Genomic DNA, 26522 nt, shown 5'->3' with positions numbered 1-26522 from the left:
AATTTCTAATCTAAAACTACAGAGATACATCTCCGAAAACTCCACCGAATTGATTAATAATGAATGAAAATACCTAACGATGCATCTCCGAATTAAAATTTTATTTTAGTATAAGATAACACTCATTTGATACATTTTACAGTAATTCAAATTATACATACGAAAATATATCTCTAAAATCATAAAAGTGTTTTTCCAACGCATAAGGCTGCTGAAATCTTTTTCCATAAAATATTCAATAAATTTCTATTCTTATTCATTACATATATTCTTGAAACCAGTTTCTATCCTGCTAATGTCACTTGCACGTATTAAGAATGTGCGATTGGGCCTAACTCAACCCTACAAAACCGGTTGGTAGAGTGATGACTGCCCCCACTTATAAACACATGTTCAGGCCATATATTGTCCGATGTGAGACTCTTAACACCCCCTCACGCCCAACACCCCCTCACACCCAGGACTAGACATCTGGAGCGTGGAAATAAATAGTGGGTGGCCCGATAGCAGAAACCATAGTAGGTGGTCCATCGGATCTTAAACGAGACTCTGATACCATGTTAAGAATGTGTGATTGGGCTTAACTCAACCCTACAAAACCGGTTGGTAGAGTGAGGATTGCCCCCACTTATAAACACATGTTCATGCCATATATTGTCCGATGTGGGACTCTTAACAGCACGGAGTAATTATTATTTTAAAAATGGAATCTCTACATATGAATACAAAGTATATAAATCAAACAAATAATCCACATAGATGTCATGTTTTAAAAATAATATAGATAGATTTACACAAGTAAACATTCTACTTAAACATTCACTCAAGCAAACAAATGTTGCGGCAAAGTAAATAGATTACTAGACATTTCGAAAGAAACAACCCACTTGGACTTCATGTTGTTAAAAATCTACTGTAGCAGTCATTTTATGAAACAGCTTTCAAACAACTAAAGTTGCTGTATACTAGTGTGATTTCTGAGTAGAAAAAGATATACACGTCAAAAAAAGTTTGAGGGTGGGGGTGGGGGGACAAAACTTAAAACAAGGGTTATGCCCCAGTGGTAAGCAATCACAAAAATGGAACTTTCCTTGTTTAACAGGGTATTTTCACAGATTATTTCCCGCATACAATTGCTCCATCCCAATTCTCAGCACTACACAAGGTTCATTTTCTTCCGCATTAAACATCTCTCTAGAGCATGGCTCATCAGAGGACAACAGACACCCTGAAAATTGAGCATTAAAATGTCATTACTCAAACAAAAAAACCATTGCAAATAACATTGCTCAGAATTTCGATAGTCTAATTCAACTCCACAAAACCAACTAATAAGATGTAGTTTATTTGAGATCTGCACACACACTCTTCCATCCATATGGACGTCTAAAGTGTGAAGCTTGCAAGCCCTCTAACCCTCAAATAATAATACAATACACACAATGACAAATAGAAGTAAATAGACATTCATTCATTTACCATTGTAGGACAAAAACTGGGGCTGCTGAACTCAAACTCCAGTAGCAGGTCTTCGTTTCACAACCAAATCATCAGCCGAATAGTAATCAGCAATGAGCCGGTACATGTATGATGGGTTATGCCCTCCACTGAGAAGAAGTAATTTCCAAACCAGCGAAAGCAGAGAAAGAAACCAATTAGTACACATTTTCAAATGTCAATGACCGCGAGAAAAGCTAGTTTTCTATCAGTTACAGTTCAACTTACGTGTCAGTAATAAAGAGACTAACAAGTTTTGGTGGCACATAATCGAACGTAGGGTTTACGACATGGAGAGAACCTCCACCACTTGCAGAATCCATGCAATCCGAGAACTCCCCAAAGTCAAGTAGCTCAGACGGGGATCTCAGCTCGTTTAATAGGACTTCAGGATTGTGTGGATACAAAGGGCACAACTGTCAATAAGATAAAGCAACATTCAACAAAAGCCTAACATTTGGAAACTGTTGCGAGGAATCAGATCAAAATTTAATTCCAAAACAGGGTTATGGCACCAAAGTTTCCTTGCTAGCAATTGACAGAAAGCCTGGAGCTTTGTGTATTGGTAATATTATCATAATATGGACACCTCTTAAGTGAACCAATAACTAAGAAGTGGCTATTTCATTATCGTCATATAAAATGCAAATACTGTTCAATTCCAATTTTCCATTCTTCAAATCCTATCATTAGATCAAGAATATATGCATCAGTTGCAACAGCTTGAGATATCTGAACTTTGAACAAAATTGTTTTAGAGATCAGATGTCTACTACGTGCAGCCAACTGAAATATCATTAACTATATTTCAAAAAATTCTTAGCACCCAGTACCTACCTATCAATATTGAAAAGAGACATTGTACTCAGATTTCTCCAAAACTTGTAGAACTAGAATAACTAAGGTCCATAAGGAAATATTAAGTAGAAATAACATGTTTCAACATCACCACATTGCAAATGAAAAGGAATGAATAAGGACTTCAAAATATGATTATAGATATGATTGATAATCTAAATTGATGATACAAGAAGACGAAAACACTCACTTTTTTATATCAATGCAAGAATTCAAATTCTAATTAAAAAGGAAAGAAATCATGATGGTAATTAACAAATATGAAAACTAATCTTAAGTGATTGCCAAAGATAATATCAAGCTATTGTGCGATATTTTAAATAGTAACATTTTTACAAGACATTTCTTTTAAAACTACAATGTCCTGATAACCCTTTTAAATTTTAATGCACAATAAGTTGTTTAATTAGGTAAAACCATAAAACAAGTACCAAAATGTTAATGAACATTTATTTTAGTTTGAGTGTACATAATTAGCTAGCTATCCTACGGATTATTCTTCACTTCCACTAAATAGAAAGTTTAAAAAGCTAACTTGGTGTCGTTGTTAGGATATAGAATAAGGATTTTAGTTAGGAAAGTTAGTTAGTTTATCGGTTTAGTTAGAGAAGAGTATTTGTATAAATAGGAGAATACAGTAATAGAGGGGATTATCATTAAGTATTGAAAGGAAAAAAAAAAAGAGCAGTGACTATTGTAGAAAGGGGAAACCCTTGGAGGAGAGATTTCTCTTCTATTCTCTATCTATCTTTTGTTCATTCTTAATTTTTAAATAAAATGGTTCTTTCTTTTGAATTCAATTCCTTGGGTACCTAACAGTCAGATATTCATATAAACAAATTAAAAAGCAACACCTTGATTAAATATTTGTTCGGATATTTCAGTTTCCAAAATTTTAATTTATGAGGAAAAAAAATGTTGAATTTTTTGATTCCCACAGATTTAAGTATTTAACATAACAAAAGTAATCATGAGAAGATTTGGCTGGCTAACTATAAACTGAGGTAGATTTGGATTATAAGTTAGCATTTCACCTTGTGACTTCCAGCAAGTACAACAAAAGGAACAGCATGCCTTTGAGCTGCAAGTGCAACCATATTTAATCCAACTGGGGCAATGACTCCACCATTAGCCATGACAGCATGAGCTCCAACTATAACCTATATAATGGCAGGACTGTCACATATGATCACTCAGGAATAACTCCCCCATTTACCATGTCAGTTGATAAGTTGAAATCAGATTAAAATTTGCATAAGAGTCTTGATTCCAGAAAGAATGGCATTTTAGCATACCATGTTCACTCGGGAAATCATGGCAAAAACTGCAGAATCAGTAATCACTGTGGTCTGTAAGCCTCTAGCAGCCAACTCTTTTGCAAGGAGATGTCCCTGATATCTGATTGCATGCAATGTCAACATTAAATGGTCATATGAATAGTATAAAGAAATCCATTTCTAATTGAACATCACCATCCACTGGAAATGTGAGACGGCCTCTACTACCAACCTTGGGGCACCTTCGGCAACAAAGACCTTAAATGATCTCTTTTTCTCCTTTGCAGCACAAAGAAATTCCAACACTGTCTTTGAACTTCCTAGCGTTAATATTACCTCACTGAAAATCATGGAAATAAAATGAAAACAAATAAGAAAAAGAATTATAAATTCTTCTAAAAAATTATATAAAGAAAAAGATCATCTTCTATTCCTATCTATCAAGACATAATCCCATAAATCAACCGAACATTTGTGTTGGTTATAATTAAGATGAGGGAAACATGATATATTAATATCATATAAAGAGCCAAATACTAGTCATGTAGATAAGCAACCCTCAGCAACATGAAACATAGATGGACAAAATAGCTCATTTTCCAAATAAACAAAAATAATATACCACATCAAAATTATTCTCAAGATTAAATATTGACAACTTGGCTGTTTGATGTGTACATTAAATGGCATCTATTGAACATATGTATGATGTTTTAAGTTAATATTATGTGATGTACTTGAAAATTACTCTGACCAATTATATCAGCCAATAATAGGTGTCCTCGGCTATACACTGTCGCATATTAATCACATAATTAATCATTACTTATTTGTTTTATATTCAACCATGCCTTTACATGAGGTAATGCAGTCTCCACAGGAAACTAGAGTAAAAAGGACAAACAGCCTCCATGAAAAGCTTTAACTAAAGTGTGGCTTGATAAATTTAACCGTATAAATATTCAAATAAAATTACTTGGGTTCTTATAGTTGCAGTAGTCTTCGTAATTTCAGTCCAATCCTTACCACTACTAAAATAATGTAGAAAACACTAAAAACAAAGCACTGAAATTTAACATAGGTACTGTCTCTTATCTAATTGTTATAAAGAACAATAACAGTTTAGTTTATGATTAGGAATTTAACACATCTAGAATAGTTGTATGTTCACCATATGGCATAGTATAGAATACACCACTCAAGAAACAAAAGCTTTCAATTAACCATGTGGATAATTCTTGTCTACTCAGACAAGAGTTAGAAATCTTAGCATTGGCCACACAAAAAAAGTATGACTCTTAATGCATAGTGAGCTCAAAAAATTGGCGTGCAAATATGAACAAATATCCATATAAGCCCATCAGAGTCACTGATCAATCTTGCCTATGGTGAGCTGGTATAAAATGTTTTCAAACAAACAAGCACTTTAAAACATGCAAAATATAAACACACGCGTCCTAGAGTAGATTAAGGTGAAACCAACTTTTGATGAATGTGTTCTACTGCTTGTTCAGCTATTTGTTCATAGCAAGTAGATATGTCTTGAATAAGTTCATTAACTGCTTCAATGACATCGTGCTTCAACTTCCGACCTCTTGAACTCTTATCAATAGCTGAAACAAAGGGAAAAAAACTCAAACTCAATATGACACAAGCAATTGAATATCAGAACAGAAATTTCATTACCAAATGCCACTAGAAGGAAAAAAATAAATAAAGGGCAGCCCAGTGTACGATGCTCCCACCAAGTGAAGTTTGGGGAGTGTAGATGTATGTAATATTTCCCCCGCAAACAGAGAGGATGTGTCCAAGATTTGAACTCGCGGCCTCCAAGTTGCAAGGAAGGAATGTTTGTTGTGCAAAGGCTCGTCACAAGCAGGAAGGAATGGATAAAAAACAATAATCACTGTGACCAACAATTAAAGTTTAAAGTATACAGCAATGATAATGAGGCATTCTGATGACTTTAGAAAAAGTGAGGAAACTTAATACATCTAAGCATTAATTTTATCCAATAAAGTTATCTATATTAAAAACAAATATTTGCCTTAGTGAGAATTTTCACAAGTAAAAGCCTAAATAAGAAGAAGAAAAAAATAGGTTCTTCACTGGATATCAAGTAAAAACACAAGCATTCCCTTAAGGTCAAATTAGAAGGCAAAAAAGAAAAGAAAAATATAACATGGTCAACAATATTATAAAAAGTTATTTTATAACACTCTTAATCTTAATAGCCTGGTGCCATACTCACATCTACTTTTCCCTTCAGAATCACCCCCTGAAGAAGATGTGTGTGGAATGGCAGCTGTAATAGGTGTATCCTCTAGAAGAGTTTGCAATGATGGTGGACGCAAGGTGCTTCTTGCAGCAGCTGCAACAGCAGCAGCAGATAAAACAGGATAATCATCTCGATCCACATCATCTTCATCGTCGCTTACAGCTGATAGCTCCAAACCAGCTATAGCAGCTGTGGCAAGGGAAAGATCCTCCTCCCTTATAATGTGCAAAACTCGCCTCGCAATATTTCCCACAGCAAGCTCTGCAAACGCATGCATAACATTTTATGATAGGAAAACAAAAAAACATTTTCCATTACCCACAAAGCATAATAAACCATTATGCATGATCCCACTTAGTGGGATAAGGCTTTGTTGTTGTTGTTGTTGTTGTTGTTGTTGCAGCAGCATGACAATGTAAACATAAAACATCATTCCACAAAAGTAAAACTAAGAATAGAGAAAGTTTGGATAAACTTCTCCATGAAAATTTATGGAAAAAAAAATATTGAGAAAATCTTGCAATAAATATGAGCATTTTAAAGAAATCTACTTGTATAATTTGAAACTAGCTTTGGCATCTTACTTTTTCAAAAATTCTCTTATTTAAAGATAGAATCAACTGATATTTAACGGAGAAGAGTAACAAAACAATAGGAAGTCAGAAATTTCTTGTTAATCCCTCAGATCAATATGATCTTGAGCAATGAATGAGTAAAACTTTTAGGGCTTATTTGAGAGTGCATGACCTCTTTTCGTTCTGGCTATCTGTCTAAAAATTACTCCAACCCCCTCCCTTCTGTCTATTTAGTATATTCTGTTACAACAGTTCGTAGTTACAGCTTAAATTTAATTAGTTTCTCCTCATTCTCCCTCTTCCTTTTCACATATACATTTACAACAAAAGTCTCATATCATTTAACTGTTCCATAAACAATTATAAGCTTGTCAAAACTTTAACATAAGTAAGGAAACCATAATAAATATACTTAATTTGAAAAGCTTCTACAATCTAGAAAGTAATTCAAACTTGGGCAATCATGCAGCAGTAACCCAAAAATACATACTACTTGACTTCCATAAAGACTGAACACAACACAAACATAATGCATATTTGTAGTTTAAAAATAAGTAAAATCGCCATCTCAGCATACCAACAGGATTAGCAGCGATAAGCTTCTCCCCGACAGCCCTTACTGCATTAATCAGAGCTGTGGCCTGATTTGTCTGAGGCAACCTCTGTTGTGAAATCACAGACCGAAGCAACTCTGCTGTCTGCTTTGCCGAGGCCTGAGAACCTTCAATTTTACTAGCATCAATAAATAAATAAATAAATAAATAACAAAAACAACAAACACAGAGAGAGAAAAGCACAACAACAAAATATGAGTTCCCAAACCTCAAAAGTTCCTAATACACAATTCACTGAACTGAAACAGTGCCGATGAAGAAACAACTTACCGTTTTTTAAGCTGATTCACAAAATCATTAACAAGGATATGAACATCCGGCATTTTGGTTCCAACCTGAAAAGGGGGCAAAAAATATTTCATGTAAATAAATGTTAAAGGGTAACCAAAAATAGAATTACAAAACCAAGTGTCTTTGATTTGTGAGTTAAAATAACTTTTATTTACTTCTGGCTGTTACATGTTTTCAAGTTTTCCCAAAAACAAAATAAAAGGAGAAGAAATTATTGCCAAGGAAATACCGAGGGGGAAATTGGGAATAAAGTAGAGATGTTTGTAGGACAGATTGGGGCAGGTTATGTGAGTCCTTTATCATTTCCTAAATTTTGACCGGTCCAACTTTGGAACCCGAATCCGACCCTTATGAAACCCAATGATTAACAGGTTCGACGCAGGCTGAGTTCAACTAAGACCCGACCAGGTTGACTAAAATTCAATGACCACATGCCATGTTATGATCACGAACCTGATCACTCAACTAATCTTTTGACTTCCTTTAACATTTTATTAGAGTTCTTACTCAAAAACTCTCAAACAAACCAGTGTAATACTATTAGAGTTCTTTTTAAAAACTCAATTAACCTGGTCACTAAGAATAAACATGTTCACGCTAATTTCTCCTTATAAATAACCACACAACATCGCCAATAACAACATCAGAAAAGAAAAATAGTGCAATCGTTTGACATCCAAAAGCATATAGAACCAACATAACAATACATAATTTGATATCATTTTTTGAATTGGTAGGCATAAATATTGAATTAGAAACAGACCTAAAACAATACTATCATTCAGAAGCCTCACTTTGAAGATATTTCACACGCTATCATGTCTAGGTACATTATACAAAACCAGTGAAAAACTGAAAGCCTAATTCAAACTGAAACACAAATTTCACACGTGATTTCAGAAAATGAGTAAACTATCCTTATTCTCAATCGCACTGATTCGGCACAGAATAGCGGTGCAAAGTGGAGGTATACTCCGATGCAATTCAATCACATGTGCGATGTCTTTTGCAGTGGAAGCAAAACGCACTGGAATAGCATAATCGCGCACGCTAGAGGAGAGGGGGAGAAAATATTAAAATTAAAAGTAGGGAAGAAGGAAAACCTGAAAGAATTTCTCACTGTTTGTGGCGGCCGACGACCAACTCCGCCTGCGTTTTCCGGCGAAGCTGAGTTGCGTGCGACTCTAATTTGTGTTTTTGATAAAAGGGGCAAAACTGCGTTTTGTTATTTTAGGATTATATAAAATTAAAATTATTCCTCAAAAAATTTAACTTAAAATTATATAAATAATATGAAAGTAAATAAAGCTTTCTTATTAAAAAAAAATGGATTCCTTCTTTATTTTTATTTATTTATAATAATTATTGTTAATAATAAAATTACAGAGAGTGTAAATTTCTTTTTTTATAAAGTCAAAAATAGTATTTATTAAAATAATAGTAAAAAAAAGTTAGTTACACTTTGATTAGTTTGAATAACCTAATTTTATTTTCATCTTTATGGTTTTCAGACAATTTTATGGATGGACCATCATTCATTTCACACGTGATGAATTTTATTCCCCCTTTTCAAACGCCTATAAGGTTTCCTTGATGAGATTTATTTGGTAACCAATGTGTGTCTAATCCACCTCCTCTGCCCTTTTAGCCACCGCCATCTAAAGTCGATCAACCATCGTTTTGCAGTCAATTTTTACCTGGACATTCTTCAACCCCATAATCTGAGCAAATTGCAACGCGTTGATGATTGCTTGATTTTCAATTGCAAGAGGATTGTTAAAACCATATTGATTTCGAGTGATTTTCATAATAATCTCCTTCTCTTGATTGTAAAGGATTGCACCTAAGTTTCATTCCCCTTCAATGGTTGTATTAGCATCAGTATTAAAGGTAAACGTGCTCTCTTCATATCAAGAGTTTGTCATCTTCTCCTTCAATTTGTCCAGCTTATTGAAATTCATATTGTTTTACTCTCTATTGTCTAGTTGATCGTGATTCTTGCGTTGAGTTTTGTTATTTCTCCATGTGTCATAATTATCATTATCTCTACTTTCTTCATTACCCTCATGCTTCAAGTTCATATTCAAGCTGCTACCTTGGTTGTGCTCAGGATGCTGGGTAGTTTGATGAATTTTTTTCCTTCTGCTTGCTACTTTTAGGATACTGGATAGTTTGATGAATCTTTTCCTTCTGCTTGTTACTAGATTCGTAGGTTGATTTTTATAGTATTTATCTTTTTGTTGCTTTCATTCGTCATCTTCACATCCTGACTAGTGGTATGTTACAGGTTGTTACCGAGCTTCACCCATGATTTACCTTTCTCCCTTGGATACTTCCTTGAGAGATCCTCGCCTCCTGCTTATTATTCTTCTGATTCCAGGTCATGCTCTTAGTATGTCTTTTATGCTTGGTTTTTTGTTGTTGTATCTTCTCCCAAAGTTTGTTTGAATCCTCGTTGCTACCTTCATCCCTGTCAACTTTTCTAGAAGATGTATCATGCTCTTGGGTGACATATGAGTTTCTCTCACTATCTTTACTCAAGTACCTCCCCTTGTCTTCCATGTTAAACTTCTTTCTTACGTCTTTGGCCCTATTAATTTTTATCTCCTTATTCAGACACTGAGTATTCACCTGCTGGTTTGCTTTCCTATTATCCAGATTGTCAGGGTTAGTTTCCCTAATAACTAGAGGCACATTGTAATGAGGAGAATTTTTATTGTAATCCCAAATGTTCAACTTATGGGAGATGTTGCTATCATAATTCCCTCGGCTATTGACATAGCCACTACCACTGCCACATTTCCCTTCTCAACCATCCACTAAGGTAATTCTTTGATCTTCTTCTTTAATGTTGCGAAGATGATTATTTATAAAGGTGTTTACCATAAATTGTATTTGATTATAGGCATGTATGTTATATTGGCTAAACCCCCCCCCCCCTGTTTTCCAATGGTACGCCTTCCTTCTCCCTTTATCGACTTTTCTATATTTGTTGTTCACATTATCGCCTCCATAGTTGATATAATGGTGTTGATTGTAGGAATTCTACCAGATTTTATCAGTACTCGCCATTTTGTTCCTACCCTCGTTGAAGGTAATCTCTTTGGGCTTTTTGATTAAGTTTTCCTCCTTGTTATTCTTATTATTCTAATTAATGCCTTTATTCTTCTTAGTAGAATTTTGCCGGTAAACAGTGTTATCCAGCTTGGAAATATTGTCTTGGACTTGATTCTGTCTAGTGTTATGATTGGTACCATTGTTCCTACTATTGTCCGCTTTCAAGTGATACCTTTTCATATTATTATCTTGACATTTGTTAATTTGTTGCTTGTGTATAGTATCATGTTGAGTGTTGCTATGATTGTGATTTAATCTTGTTCTAGTTGTGCTTTTGAACTTTGTTTTGCCATGTTCGATTGTTGTCTTGAGTTTGGGTGTTAAGGTTGATTTTGATAGAGATATTTATGTTGTATTCAACGTAGTTTATAACGTCCTCGGTAGCCATCTCCTTGTCTTCAAAAGAATTTGTTTCTCGTCCACCATATGTTATATGGGATGACCATAACATCCCTAATAGTATTTTTATCTTTGTTCTTTATCAAGTCCCATATCCACTATTTAATATGGTACTCGTAATTATTGAAATTGATGTTAAGATGAGAACCAAACAAAACTTTCCTAGCCCAGTCACAATTTTTGAAAATATGATCCATAGTATTCCCTTCAGTCATACACATAGGACATAATAGAGGATAATTCATACCTCTTTTGCTTATCTCCATCTTGACCGGTATTTCCTTGTTAAGAATAAACCAACACATAGTTTTAATCTTAGGAAGAGTATTAATACTCCACGTTTTGTTCTATGTATGCTCCTCATCTATAAAGTTTGAGCAGTTTGGGTTAGAAGAATAGACCATATTATGGAAGTAATGGTAGTCGATTCTGACCATATAAATGCCTTTTTTGTTTTGTATCCACATAATTGAGTCCTCTTTGTTTTGATCATCTAATGGAATTTGGAGAATTATGTCTCTAACATAGGTGTTATGGCGCGAAAAATACCTGAGTGCATCGCACACTTGAAATACAATAGAGGCGCCACTGAATTATATTTATTCTAAAGGAAATGGAAAATATCGATAAAACCCACAAAAAAATAAATGGTCTTCGCAACCAAGAGCAGATTCGGGAGTCATATATGCAAGGGGAAGGTATTAGCATCCATCACATCCATTATACTCGACGTGACCCATTTAGTTAGTTATGCAAATGAGTGTTAGCGTGATGTTAGTTTGCGATCTTCTATCTATTAAGTGAGAAAGAAAGAAAGAAAGAAAGGTTTTTTATTATTATTGTGCCTGAAAAGATTTCAAAATCCAGCTTCTACATATCTCCAGGTGCGATGGAGAACTTAAGGCTACGTAGTTCTTTGTAGATAACTATGTGTTGGTTGATTGATTCTAAAGAGTGACGTTTTAGATATTTTGAGCAGTTAAACCTTTGCTTGCTACTCACTCTTGGCAGTTGAAGCCTTTGTTTATTTCACATCAAAATGGATAGAGCATACTCATTTCTGAAAAAGGTTTTTTGAGCCACACAAGGGCGAAAAAAAGAGTTTGGTTTAGGTTGAAAGATTTTATATGGACTAGGATAATCGTTTGAGCAAGGTGTGCCCCGAGCGTTCGTTCACCCAAGGCTTTTAAAGAGATGTGCATCTATTTATCATCCATTTTTATAAAGATTTAATCTTTGCGGAATATGAGTAAACATTTGAGCATATGTGTGCACCAAACGTGCGTTTATTCGGGATTCACATGGATGTGCACCCAATTGTCCCTTTACTCCAAGTTGATTAAAGTGTTTTAGATTTAAAGACTAATAATCATTTTGAAACAGGTGTGCTCCGAGCGCTCGACTATTAAGGGGTTTAAAGAGATGTGCATCTCTCGGTCCTTTGTCTTTCAATTTTAATAAGAAAATATTTTCAACGTTACACTTATTCAAGAAAAGACTTGAATCACGTCAATGCAAAGTTAATCGAGTTTGAAAAAGTCACTTGGCGTTGGATCAAGATTTTGAAAACGTCTACTAAAAATTATTTAATGACTTATTTATTTATTTATTTATTTAATTTCCGTAATTAAATAAATAAACAAATGAAACTAATAACAAATAAATGAATAAAAAAAGTTATTGATGTGGGAAAAATATTTTACTAAATTACCATTTAATATTATTATTATTACTATTTAAATCAATTATTAAAAATAAAATTCTATAATAATAATAATAATAAAAAATAAAGGGGTGCAAAAACAGAAAACCAAGACCGCAGATAACATAGGCCCAATGCCCAATAATTCCACAATGAAGAAAGACTATATAAAAAGTGCTGAAAAAAAAAGGTGTGAATAACAAGCCTAATACATAATCCCACTAGTATTGGGTCAACAGTCAACCCAAGGGAGGAGAGTCAATGTTCATTTACTCAATCCAGACCCTTGGATCAAATAGTCATGAGATCGTAGAGGAATGGAAATGCGTGCATAAGAGCTATGGTGAGGGGATCCATATGGGATCCCATGGTTGACCTAAGGTTAACGCAAATGTGAGGTGGCTTGATGCGCCACTTAGCCTGCATGCAAAAGACCAAAGAGAGGGAGTTGAAATGTGTGCACGGGGGGAAAGAGTTCATTTAGAAACTATTCTCTCTCTCTCTCTTTTCTCACTCAGAGAGCTTCAATGCTTCCTCTTCTTCTCACATGAACATTGGTGGTGTTCTTCACAAAGCACCTTGCTCCGCCATGGAGTCCATCGAGAATCCCAAATTCCGGTTGAAGCACAATCGGAGCCATCAACCGGACCACCACCTCTGCCCAGTTTCCAACCAAACACCTTCAAATCCATTCCCTTCCAACATAAATCCTACCTCAATCTTTCTTTTAAACCCATTTCTTCCTCAAAAAACCCTTCAATCACTGAGATCAAAACCTACAGTTTCAAAAAACCCAACCCCTCAATCTCCAAAAATCAGACCAAATTAACCCATAAACCCTCAAATAAACAACATCCACAACATGAAATCACGAGAAAAATAACATATCAACATGAAAACAAGTCAAACATAGTTCAAATCAAGCAATCAACATAGGTTTTACACCAAGCCTAGTTTAATTCCAAACACAACAATATAAGCATCAACAACAAAAGGATTTCATACTACTAATAGAAAGAATAATGTTAGTGTCCAGAAGTTACTAGAGTGAAGGCTCCATAAGTAAGCTCTTTTCCCTGCCTTTGTCTGCTTTTGATTTGTTCCCTTCCTCTACTTCTTTTATTCTTCAACTATGTGGTTTGCTGGTTCTTTGTTGTTTGTTAGGTGGTAGTAAAGGGGTCAAGCTTACTATGTCAGAGTTTCAATATGAAACTCTGGATAGTTTAGGTATTTAAGCATATGGTGAATGAGTTGAGTGAAATTTTGGCAGAATTTCAGTGCTAGCCCTTGATGTGTGTCCTTTATGAGCAAATGATGTAGTTATTTATAGGCTGATTCTAGGTTAGAAATTAGTGAGCGTGTGAGAATTTTGAGTGTGTGAGATGAGGGGATTTCATTGCTGAGATACGTGTGATTCTTTGGAGATATTTTGAATTTATTGGTGCGATGCATGTGAGTGAGGAAGGGATTGAGATAATATCAAGTGGTGAGTTACAATTTTGTTATAGAGGTTTTAATTCCATAATTTTGTGGCGCGGAAGGAGTGTGAATCGAGTGCAATTTTGTGAGGCCATGTGCAGAAAATTTTACATTCTTACCATTGTAACAAACTTTTACTGCTATAATTGAAATTGAAATTCAATGATATCTTGCTTTTCTTTCCAATTTCAATAGAATTTTCTTGTAGGTTGTGCATTATTTGATTCAGTTTGGATGAGCCCATGAATGAAAACTGTGTGGTGATCGAATGTTGTAAGCTTTGTATTCTATTTTTATGCTCAATTTGATTCTCTCTTTGTTGATGCTTTTTTATAGGGCTTGGTCACATGTTTTGGGATGGATTGTGCATAGCTTGGCCTTGAAGAAATGGAGCGGGGGTGCAACCGAATGGCAAAATTTTGGGGTTGTGGAAGCTTGTATAATTTGGGTCCAAGTGTGAAAAACTTCTTGTAATTTAGTTTGGCACTTTGTAGTTTTTAAGAACTTGTACGATTTGAATTTAAATGGTAGTAAAAACTTGTAGTGTGACTTAGTCCTTTGTACTACTTAAAATGAAATAAAAAATGTTTTGGATAACTTATGTCTTATGTTTCATGATGCTTCATAGCAACTTGGTTCACTTTGTACATTGTTTAGAAACTTGGTAATGCTTTGTACAATAATAATTAAATTACCTTGTAGAATAAAAGGAAAATTAATATCTAACTTGAAATATCAAATTCAAAAGTGTAAGACCCTAAATTTGACCCTAAGATCCCTCATGACTATCTCATCATATGCATTGACATTGGGATCACACCTTGGCATCCTCCTTACCCCTCATCCATTGGGTTTGCATTGGGAGAGATCATCAATCACATTTGATTGTATCATACTTCATTTTTCTTTGTTTACTAACCCAAATACCAAAAATATGTCAATGTATAGTTTGTTGCTTTTGTAGGTAATGTGTATGCTCACCCATGCTTTATCAAGCTCATATCTAAGGTTTAAGACCCTCAATGCAAGGAGTGCAATCAAGAAGTGATTCACATTGACTCTAAGTATCATATATGGACCCCCATGATCTTCACATGTTATCTTGATCAAGAAATCATCAAGAGTTTGGAGTTTGTTTGCCTTGGAAACCCTAATTCATCTGGGTATCTTGTGTGACTTTTTCAACAAGTTTCTTCAACAATTGATCAAATATTTCAAGGGATACTTCACTCTACATTATCTTATGCATATATGTGTTGGTGTAAGCCCTAGAGACCAATACTTTTGGTACTTGTATCGAATTATTTATTAATAATAAAAGGCTTTTTCTTTATTATGTTTGTTTAATAAAGTCCCTAGAATAACTAGTCCGTTTAATGTATTAAGTGTGACTTAATCATGAGAGTCCATTAAACATAAGGACATTATTCTTAAAGTATCCGTAGTCGAGCCTTATTGTGAAGTGGGATAACATTAAAGCATTAAGACTATTATGTATGTAGACTGATGATCACATCTCATGGATCATGGATAAGGAGTTAACAAGTCTTAAACATAGGTATGAATATTAAGAGTAATATTTATACTGGATTGACCCTCTATGAGAATATTATATATAATGTTACGCAAAGTGTCATAAGTTATTCTCATGGTGATAATGGTGTATACCACCCTTCGACCTGAAACCACTATGGACCCTAGATGTAGAGTCGAGTGCCTTATTGCTGATCAAACGTTGTTCGTAACTGGATGACCATAAAGACAGTTGATGGGTACTCCACAAAGCATGCTGAGGGACATGAGTGACCTAAATGGGATTTTCCCATCCTGCGTAACAAGATAAATGTCTATGAGCCCAATATTGAATTGGACAAGGATGACACGGTTTATGCCTTGCATTCAATATAGACATAAGGGCAAAAGGGTAATTGTACATATAAGTATTATCACAAAAGGATTTGTCAGATCACATGACATTTTCGTGTCTTGGGTAGCAGTGATGTGTTGCTAGATACCTCTCACTATTTATTATGTTAAATACGTGATTTAATATTATTGCCAATGTCGCGAAAACCTACAGGGTCACATGTAACACCCTTCTAAAATACCCCAATTATTTAATTAAAATAACAACATATATCATCAGAGTAAAGGTGCAATTAAGGGTGTCACACAAATACTTCACACCATTCACCATAATATTTAGTCATGCTCATTATTTAATTCAAAACATAAAGCATTGCACAATACGCAGCGGATAGAGATCAAATCGATCATTCAAAACATGTAGCATATTACATGTAACTGGTTCACAACCAACAAGAAACATTTAAAACATCCCATCCCGATGTTACATCTACCAGAGCATGACCCACTAAGGAACTACACTAGACTCCAAGCACTAGCTCCTACTCAATCACTGCTCGTTACCTGAAAAACAGTTGTAAGGGTGAGTTCCTCAATCGATATAATAAGCATTATAAAATATCATGCAATGTTAAGTAATTTAACACATTTCATCACCCAAATCAGATTACCCATTCAGCAACGACAATATCAACTCAATCATACTCAACATCAACACAACACACAACACACAACACACGTATAATACTGGAATACATCCATTCATATCATACGCCATACATACATTATGCAATGAGACTCCATGCATGCGGTACCGACTATTCGTGAACATATAGTTCAACCTCACCGACCAAATCCAGGTACGGCTACCAAGCCCACTAGTCCCACTCATTTGAGACCTAGTGACTCACTCACTAATTCCTCACCATGGGAATTAGCTACCACCCCAAGGGCTATGCTATGCACGCTAATCACCTAGCATGCAAACATCAACAACGATCTACAATGATTTACTCACTAATTCCTCACCATGGGAATTAGCTACCACCATAAAGGCCACAATATGCATGCTAATTCACCTAGCAATGCAACATCATTAACAACAATCCACAATGGATATATGCTCGCACTCTAAGCCAATCAACAGTCCATTCACCAACACATGCATAATATATACATTCACAACATTATGCATATTTTCACACATCATCAGCATATTTATCACATAATCATATCATGTCATGCCAATAAATCAATCACAGTATTAGCACACTCTACTAATACCTATACTACTCAAAACAACAGGAAATAATCCATACTATATCACATACCGCTATAGGCCAACCATCAAATATGAACACAACATTTAAAATACCAATTTTCCCACTTTTCAACAGTGTTAACCGGTTAACGCCCTGGGTTAACCGGTTAACGCAGACCAAAACACGCTTCCTGGCCAAATTTAACAGTGTTAACCGGTTAACGCCCTGGGTTAACCGGTTAACGCAGACAGAACAGCAATTTCTCAGAAATCACAACAGTGTTAACCGGTTAACGCCCTGGGTTAACCGGTTAACGCAAGCAAAACAACAATATTTTCACAGTTCATAACAGTGTTAACCGGTTAACACCCTGGGTTAACCGGTTAACGCAAGACAGAAAGCTGTTCCTGCGCTAACACGAAGCAGAATGCAGAATTCTCCGCATTTTTCCGCCGTTGGAGGACTTCCGGACCTCCGATTTCAATTCCATAAAAAGCTACACTTTCGGGAAATCAAGACTCATCCAATTACAGAGTCAATTACAGCTTTAACACAACTTATCCAACACAATTTTTCAGCATTCAACATCCCAATTAGGGTCAAATCAATGGCTTATCACTACCCATCACATGTTAACCCATAATACCCATTAAACGACGATAAACCCCCCTTACCTGAGTTAATCCGGCAATCCTTTAGCCTCAAGCTCTTCTCTTCTCCAACCTTCTTCCTCTTGCTCTGCCTCTTTGCCCTTTTCCTCTTTTTTGAGCCGCTTCTCTGTTCTCACGTGAAAACCTTTTATTTACCAAATGGACTCTTTTTCTTATTTCCAACTTATATATATTTCCAATAATTATTATTCCAATAATAATAATAATAATCCAAAAATTCCAACTATTTAATTAAATTAATAAATATAATATTAACTTAAATTAAATAATTATCTTATTTTTATCGGGGTGTTACAACTCTCCCCCACTAAAAGAGTTTTCGTCCTCGAAAACATACCTCAAGCGAATAACTCAGGATAAGACTCCTTCATCTGACTCTCAAGTTCCCAAGTCACATTGCCACCTGCTGGTCCTCCCCAAGCTACCTTTACCAAAGCAATCTCTTTACCCCGCAACTGCTTCAACTCTCAGTCCTCTATCCTCATAGGTGATGTTTCAACAGTCAGGTTATCTCTCACCTGTACATCATCTACTTGGACCACATGCGACGGATCAGGAATGTACCTCCTCAACTGAGACACATGAAAAACCTCATGCAAATTCGCAAGCGACGGCGGTAAAGCGATACGATAGGCTACCTCCCCTATCCTCTCCAAAATCTGATAAGGACCAATAAATCGAGGTGTCAATTTCTTTGACTTCAAAGCTCGACCAACACCAGTTATCGGAGTAACACGAAGAAACACATGATCTCCCTCTTGAAACTCAAGTGCCTTCCTCCTCTTGTCGTGATAACTCTTCTGACGACTCTGAGCAATTCTCATCTTCTCCTGAATCATCTTAATCTTTTCCGTAGTTTGTTGAACAATCTCCGGTCCAACTACAGCACTCTCACCGGACTCATACCAACATAAAGGTGTCCGACATCTCCTACCATACAAAGCTTCAAACGGTGCCATACCAATGCTCGAATGAAAACTATTGTTGTAGGTAAACTCAATCAAAGGTAAATAACAATCCCAAGCACCTCCCTTTTCCAAAACACAAGCCCTCAAAAGATCCTCCAGTGACTGAATCGTCCTCTCAGTCTGACCATCAGTCTGCGGATGATATGCAGAACTCAATCTCAGCTTAGTTCCCAAAGCCCTCTGCAAACCTTCCCAGAACTTCGATGTAAATCTAGGATCTCTGTCCGAAACAATACTCGACGGAATGCCATGCAAACTTACAATCTTCTCAATATACAACTCAGCTAATCTCTCTAACGGATAATCCATTCTGATCGGAATGAAATGAGCCGATTTCGTCAATCTATCAACAATCACCCAAATAGCTTCAAAATTCTTAATTGTCCTCGGTAAACCAGAAACAAAATCCATACTGATACTATCCCACTTCCACTCTGGAATAGCCAACGGTTGCATTAGCCCAGACGGCTTCTGATGCTCAATCTTTGACTTCTGACAAGTCAAACAAGAATAAACAAAACTCGCAATTTCTCTTTTCATTCCCGGCCACCAAAATAACTTTTTCAAATCATGGTACATCTTCGTAGCTCCAGGATGAATACTCAGGCCACTACGATGTCCTTCCTCAAGAATACTCTTCTTAAGCTCGGTAACATCCGGAATACACACCCGATTACCAAATTTCAAAACACCATTCTCATCAACTCTGAATTCACCACCTTGACCTTGATTCACTAGAGTCAACTTATCAACCAAAAGCACATCGGATTTCTGACCCTCTCTGATCTCATCCAGAATACCACTCGTTAACTTCAACATTCCCAATTTAACACTATTGTGAGTACTCTCACACACCAAACTCAAGTCTCTAAACTGCTCAATTAAATCCAATTCCTTAACCATTAACATAGACATATGCAATGATTTCCGACTCAATGCATCAGCCACTACGGTTGCTTTACCCGGATGGTAATTCAAACCAAAGTCATAATCCTTCAGAAACTCTAACCATCTCCTCTGTCTCATATTCAGCTCTTTCTGATCAAACAAATACTTTAAACTTTTATGGTCACTGAAAACCTCAAATCTTGACCCGTACAAGTAATGCCTCCATAACTTCAGAACAAATACCACGGCTGCCAACTCTAAATCGTGTGTCGGATAGTTCCTCTCATGAACCCTCAGTTGTCTCGAAGCATAAGCTATAACCTGCTTGTTCTGCATCAACACACCACCCAAACCCAACAATGAAGCATCACAGTAAACCTCAAATGATTCCGACGAACTCGGTAATATCAGAATAGGAGCAGTAGTCAACCTTCTCTTTAACTCTTGGAAACCTTCTTCACATTTTGAGTCCCAAACAAACGCTTGCCCCTTCCTAGTCAACATCGTCAACGGTAACGCCAACTTAGAAAATCCCTCAATGAATTTCCTATAATAACCTGCAAGTCCAAGAAAACTCCTTATCTCAGAAACTGACTTCGGAGCTTCCCACTTAGATACCGCTTCTATCTTAGAAGGATCAACAGCAACACCATCTCTTGAAATCACATGACCAAGAAAACTAACCTCTTCTAACCAAAATTCACACTTTGACAGTTTAGCAAATAACTTCTTTTCTCGTAGAACTTCTAAAACCACTCTCAAATGTTCAGCATGCTCTTCTTCCGATTTCGAATACACCAAAATATCGTCAATAAACACCACAACAAACTTGTCTAGATACGGATGGAAAATCCTATTCATATACTCCATAAATACTCCAGGCGCATTAGTCACACCAAAAGGCATTACAAAATACTCATAATGTCCATACCTTGTTCTGAAAGCAGTCTTCTGAATATCCTCAGTTTTCACACGTATCTGATGATAACCCGATCTCAAATCTATTTTGCTGAACACACTCGCACCAACCAACTGATCCATCAAATCATCAATCCTCGGCAAAGGATACCGATTCTTGATCGTCACTTTATTCAGTTGCCTGTAGTCCACACACAACCTCATAGTACCTTCTTTCTTCTTAACCAATAACACTGGTGCACCCCACGGTGACACACTCGGACGAATAAATTTCTTATCCAACAGATCTTCCAGCTGACTCTTCAATTCAGCTAACTCAACAGCAGACATACGGTACGGAGCCATCGACACCGGCCTAGTACCAGGTACCAAATCAATCGAGAACTCAACTTCACGCTCTAGCGGTAATTCATTCACTTCTTCCGGAAACACATCAGGAAAATCACACACCACAGCTAGATCGCAAATCACCAGTTTATCTTTAGCCTCCAAAGTCGCTAACAGCATAAACAACTCTGCCCCATCTGCTACTGTCTCATTCACCTGCCTTGCTGATAGAAACAAACTCTTTCCTTCCTCAATCTCAGGAAAAATCACAGTCTTATCAAAACAATTGATATAGACTCGGTTAAACACCAACCAGTTCATACCCAGAATAACATCAATCTGCACTAGTGGAAGACACACTAGGTCCATCCCAAAGTCTCTACCAAAAATACTCAAAGGACAATTTAAACAAACTGAAGTAGTAGTCACTGAACCCTTCGCAGGAGTATCAATCACCATACTTCCATGCATCTCAGATATCTCTAACTTAAGTTTCACAGCACAATCCAAAGATATAAAGGAATGAGTCGCACCTGTGTCAATAATAGCTACAAGAGGAAAGCCATTAATATAACACGTACCTCGGATCAAACGATCATCTGCAGAAGTCTCAGAACCCGATAAAGCAAAGACCTTGCCTCCCGACTGGTTCTCTTTCTTCGGCTTAGGACACTGTGGACTAATATGACCCACCTCTCCACAGTTGAAACAAGTCACAGTCTTCAACCGGCACTCTGCAGCCAAGTGACCACCTTTTCCACACTTGAAACACTTCTTCTCAGCACTGGTACACTCATGGAAATGATGTCCAGCCTGACCACATCTATAACACTTAGCAGGGGCACTGGAGTATCCCCCACTAGGTCTCTTCATCCCACTCTGTCTCTGGAAACCTTTGCCAGCTGCATACGGTTTCCCACGATCATTCTGATTCTTGCCTTTCCTATCAACCCTCTGCTGATAGCTCTCCGCTCTGGCTTTGGTATCCTGTTCAAAAATCCTGCAACAGTCAACCAAATCAGAAAACACTCTAATCCGTTGATACCCAATAGCCTGCTTGATCTCGGGACGTAACCCGTTCTCAAACTTCACACATTTCGAAAATTCCCCAGTAGCCTCATCATAGGGAGTGTAATACTTCGACAGCTCTGTGAACTTGGCAGCATACTCAGTAACAGACCGATTGCCCTGCTTCAATTCCAAGAACTCTATCTCTTTCTTTCCTCTGACATCCTCTGGAAAGTACTTCCTCAGGAATCTCTCTCTGAACACAGCCCAAGTGATCTCAGCACTCCCAGCAACTTCCAACTCAGTGCGGGCAGCAACCCACCAATCATCTGCTTCCTCTGACAGCATATGCGTACCGAACCTGACCTTCTGGTTATCGGCACACTCAGTCACTCGGAAGATCCTCTCGATCTCCTTCAACCACTTCTGAGCACCATCTGGATCGTATGCTCCCTTGAACATTGGAGGATTGTTCTTCTGGAACTCACTCAATTGACGAGCAGCTCCCATTCCCACAACATTCGGATTCCCTCCAAGTACTCCAGCTAGCATACCCAGAGCCTCAGCAATCGCAGCATCATCTCTACCTCTTCCAGCCATCTCTATTCTGAAAACCCAACAAGCTAAACAATAAGTACTGATAGGGTCATACAACACCTATCCCGTACAGGGGAAACAGAATAATTACGACTCGACTCGACCGACTATGCTCTGATACCACTAATGTAACACCCTTCTAAAATACCCCAATTATTTAATTAAAATAACAACATATATCATCAGAGTAAAGGTGCAATTAAGGGTGTCACACAAATACTTCACACCATTCACCATAATATTTAGTCATGCTCATTATTTAATTCAAAACATAAAGCATTGCATAATACGCAGCGGATAGAGATCAAATCGATCATTCAAAACATGTAGCATATTACATGTAACTGGTTCACAACCAACAAGAAACATTTAAAACATCCCATCCCGATGTTACATCTACCAGAGCATGACCCACTAAGGAACTACACTAGACTCCAAGCACTAGCTCCTACTCAATCACTGCTCGTTACCTGAAAAACAGTTGTAAGGGTGAGTTCCTCAATCGATATAATAAGCATTATAAAATATCATGCAATGTTAAGTAATTTAACACATTTCATCACCCAAATCAGATTACCCATTCAGCAACGACAATATCAACTCAATCATACTCAACATCAACACAACACACAACACACAACACACGTATAATACTGGAATACATCCATTCATATCATACGCCATACATACATTATGCAATGAGACTCCATGCATGCGGTACCGACTATTCGTGAACATATAGTTCAACCTCACCGACCAAATCCAGGTACGGCTACCAAGCCCACTAGTCCCACTCATTTGAGACCTAGTGACTCACTCACTAATTCCTCACCATGGGAATTAGCTACCACCCCAAGGGTTATGCTATGCACGCTAATCACCTAGCATGCAAACATCAACAACGATCTACAATGATTTACTCACTAATTCCTCACCATGGGAATTAGCTACCACCATAAAGGCCACAATATGCATGCTAATTCACCTAGCAATGCAACATCATTAACAACAATCCACAATGGACATATGCTCACACTCTAAGCCAATCAACAGTCCATTCACCAACACATGCATAATATATACATTCACAACATTATGCATATTTTCACACATCATCAGCATATTTATCACATAATCATATCATGTCATGCCAATAAATCAATCACAGTATTAGCACACTCTACTAATACCTATACTACTCAAAATAACGGGAAATAATCCATACTATATCACATACCGCTATAGGCCAACCATCAAATATGAACACAACATTTAAAATACCAATTTTCCCACTTTTCAACAGTGTTAACCGGTTAACGCCCTGGGTTAACCGGTTAACGCAGACCAAAACACGCTTCCTGGCCAAATTTAACAGTGTTAACCGGTTAACGCCCTGGGTTAACCGGTTAACGCAGACAGAACAACAATTTCTCAGAAATCACAACAGTGTTAACCGGTTAACGCCCTGGGTTAACCGGTTAACGCAAGCAAAACAGCAATATTTTCACAGTTCATAACAGTGTTAACCGGTTAACACCCTGGGTTAACCGGTTAACGCAAGACAGAAAGCTGTTTCTGCGCTAACACGAAGCAGAATGCAGAATTCTCCGCATTTTTCCGCCGTTGGAGGACTTCCGGACCTCCGATTTCAATTCCGTAAAAAGCTACACTTTCGGGAAATCAAGACTCATCCAATTACAGAGTCAATTACAGCTTTAACACAACTTATCCAACACAATTTTTCAGCATTCAACATCCCAATTAGGGTCAAATCAATGGCTTATCACTACCCATCACATGTTAACCCATAATACCCATTAAACGACGATAAACCCCCCATACCTGAGTTAATCCGGCAATCCTTTAGCCTCAAGCTCTTCTCTTCTCCAACCTTCTTCCTCTTGCTCTGCCTCTTTGCCCTTTTCCTCTTTTTTGAGCCGCTTCTCTGTTCTCACGTGAAAACCTTTTATTTACCAAATGGACTCTTTTTCTTATTTCCAACTTATATATATTTCCAATAATTATTATTCCAATAATAATAATAATAATCCAAAAATTCCAACTATTTAATTAAATTAATAAATATAATATTAACTTAAATTAAATAATTATCTTATTTTTATCGGGGTGTTACATCACACACAAAGGGACAGATTGATGAGAGATAGAGTAACTAAGGAACACTGTAAGATACGGTGCACTTAAGTGAATTGTATAACATCGTAAGGTATGGTGTACTTAAGTAGAATACGAAATATGGTAAGGTACCACGTGCTTAAGTGATTTTGACATATTATAAGATATGGGTGACATACACTTAAGTGGGCTTTTTAGCTTGCAGCCCACATAAGTGGTTCTATAAATAGAACCCTTGTGCAGAAGCACTTGTGCAGTTGTAATTTCGTTTCTCTCTCTCTCACACACTCAAAGCCTTCATTCGTAGCAACTAGCATTGAGATTGAAGGAATCCGTTCGTGTGGACTGAGTAGAGGCGTTGTCACCATTAATGTTCGTGATCGCTCCGTAGATCTGCGTCAAAGGTTTCAATCTCCACAAGAGGTAACGATTCTATCACTGATTATGCACATTCGTAAGGATCACTAAAGGAGAATTTTTTTAAATTACGCTGAGTTTTGGATCGCTCTTCTCCTTCAGTGGTATCAGAGCCACTTACGAAACCATGCATCTGATAGCTGTTTATTTTCTGTATTTTTTGTATGAATACGATTAAAAGATAGAATGAATCAAAGAATAAACGAGTAATTAAATTTGGCATCATGTGTGTACGATTTGGATGATTGATGTTGACTATGCTTCAGAATCCGACGTTAGTATGGTGAAGCAGCGATACATCGATCGTCCATAGGTTACACAATTAAGATCGATCAAGTTATATATATGATATAAGTAATCCTGATGTAAAATACAGTATATATGATATACTGTTTCTGTTTCGTTTATTCAAACACTTAATAGTTGTTTTCCTTTGAGCGATCAATGGTCATTTGCTTTTTGATCCGACATTAGTATGGTGAAGCAATGATGTGTTGATCAATCATACTGAATTAACAATCGAGGTGTGTTTGACGGTCTGAAATTGGTGCATTAGGGTTCATGACGGCACAAGGGTTGTATTGCCAAAGAGTTATGCGATTAGGGTTGTGACTGCGCAAGAGTTATGCTTTAAAGTATCAAGTGTTGATGCAAAAAATGACGTCGATTTCAAATGAATTGTTCATTAAAATTTTGCGTCGGGGCGCTGCCCCTAACAACCCTGCAAGGGGGCGCTTCCCCCTTAACCCCCGTCCGCTGAACGGTCAGCGAAACCACCGGCTAACTCTGCGTAATGTGATCGGTCGCCGAAATTGCATTTGGTTTTAATTAATTGACAGAATTTAAATTAATAATAATAATGTGTTTATTATTATTGTCTTATGGTGATCAGTTATGGCCTTAATTTTCCTTTATTTTGTTTTGAGATTTTAAAATGCGACTTGTGTGTCGTGCTTCTCTTTTAATCTCTTAATGTAACTTCTTTTCTCATCTCACTCACTCGTATGTAAAACGAGTTTCTTTTATGTAATGTTATGTTATGAAGAAAGAGAAGAATACAATATCAAAGGAGGACAACCTTGAAGATCTTGCTTGGAGAATCTTAGATCGTTATTAGGTTAGCTTAGGTTCTCTCATTGGCTTGGGAGAACAATTGCGCTAGGGGCTATAACTGATTCATTATGTATGTTGATGCATGTGAATGTATATTGATGCATGTTAGAGACGATTTATATGATAAATAAGCCGGTGAGATCAGAATAATTGCAAATTTCCTCAAATTAAATATTAAGTTTATGCTTTCTAAGTTTTAGCACTCATCAAGACTAGTATCGAATAATGTAGGTTTCCCCTACGTGAGGTGCATATTCTATATTA

General features: G+C 36.7%; 1 protein-coding gene and 1 long non-coding RNA gene across 7 annotated transcripts in view; one reads left to right on the top strand and one right to left on the bottom strand.

The window, feature by feature from the left end:
• Positions 1-838: 838 nt before the first annotated feature.
• Positions 839-26522, bottom strand: part of LOC127091176 (uncharacterized) — a 66761-nt gene continuing 41077 nt past the window's right edge. The window contains exons 1-11 of one of the 2 annotated variants that reach the window (XM_051029734.1): positions 8494-8653; positions 7370-7434; positions 7063-7217; positions 5884-6171; positions 5116-5245; positions 3865-3972; positions 3651-3753; positions 3390-3515; positions 1726-1913; positions 1480-1607; positions 839-1228 (exon numbers count right to left, since the gene is read on the bottom strand). In XM_051029734.1, the coding sequence (XP_050885691.1) occupies positions 1511-1607; positions 1726-1913; positions 3390-3515; positions 3651-3753; positions 3865-3972; positions 5116-5245; positions 5884-6171; positions 7063-7217; positions 7370-7422 (1248 nt within the window). In that variant the 5' untranslated portion in view covers positions 7423-7434; positions 8494-8653 and the 3' untranslated portion in view covers positions 839-1228; positions 1480-1510. Of the gene's footprint in view, positions 1229-1479; positions 1608-1725; positions 1914-3389; positions 3516-3650; positions 3754-3864; positions 3973-5115; positions 5246-5883; positions 6172-7062; positions 7218-7369; positions 7435-8493; positions 8654-26522 lie in introns of those variants that run through there. The other variant, XM_051029733.1, reaches the window with a different exon arrangement.
• On the top strand, positions 8905-14684 carry LOC127091177 (uncharacterized). 5 transcript variants are annotated; one of them, XR_007791885.1, is made up of 7 exons: positions 8905-9280; positions 9678-9770; positions 10049-10214; positions 10296-10342; positions 10431-10484; positions 10567-13670; positions 14424-14684. It is a non-coding gene; the product is annotated as an uncharacterized LOC127091177 (long non-coding RNA). The 5 variants fall into 5 exon arrangements; XR_007791884.1 differs by having other exon boundaries at positions 9678-9931; XR_007791881.1 differs by having other exon boundaries at positions 9678-10214.

The sequence above is a fragment of the Lathyrus oleraceus genome, chromosome 6 (genome assembly GCF_024323335.1).
Source record: "Lathyrus oleraceus cultivar Zhongwan6 chromosome 6, CAAS_Psat_ZW6_1.0, whole genome shotgun sequence".
Lineage (NCBI taxonomy): Eukaryota > Viridiplantae > Streptophyta > Magnoliopsida > Fabales > Fabaceae > Lathyrus > Lathyrus oleraceus.
This window is presented reverse-complemented; position numbering and strand designations above follow the sequence as displayed.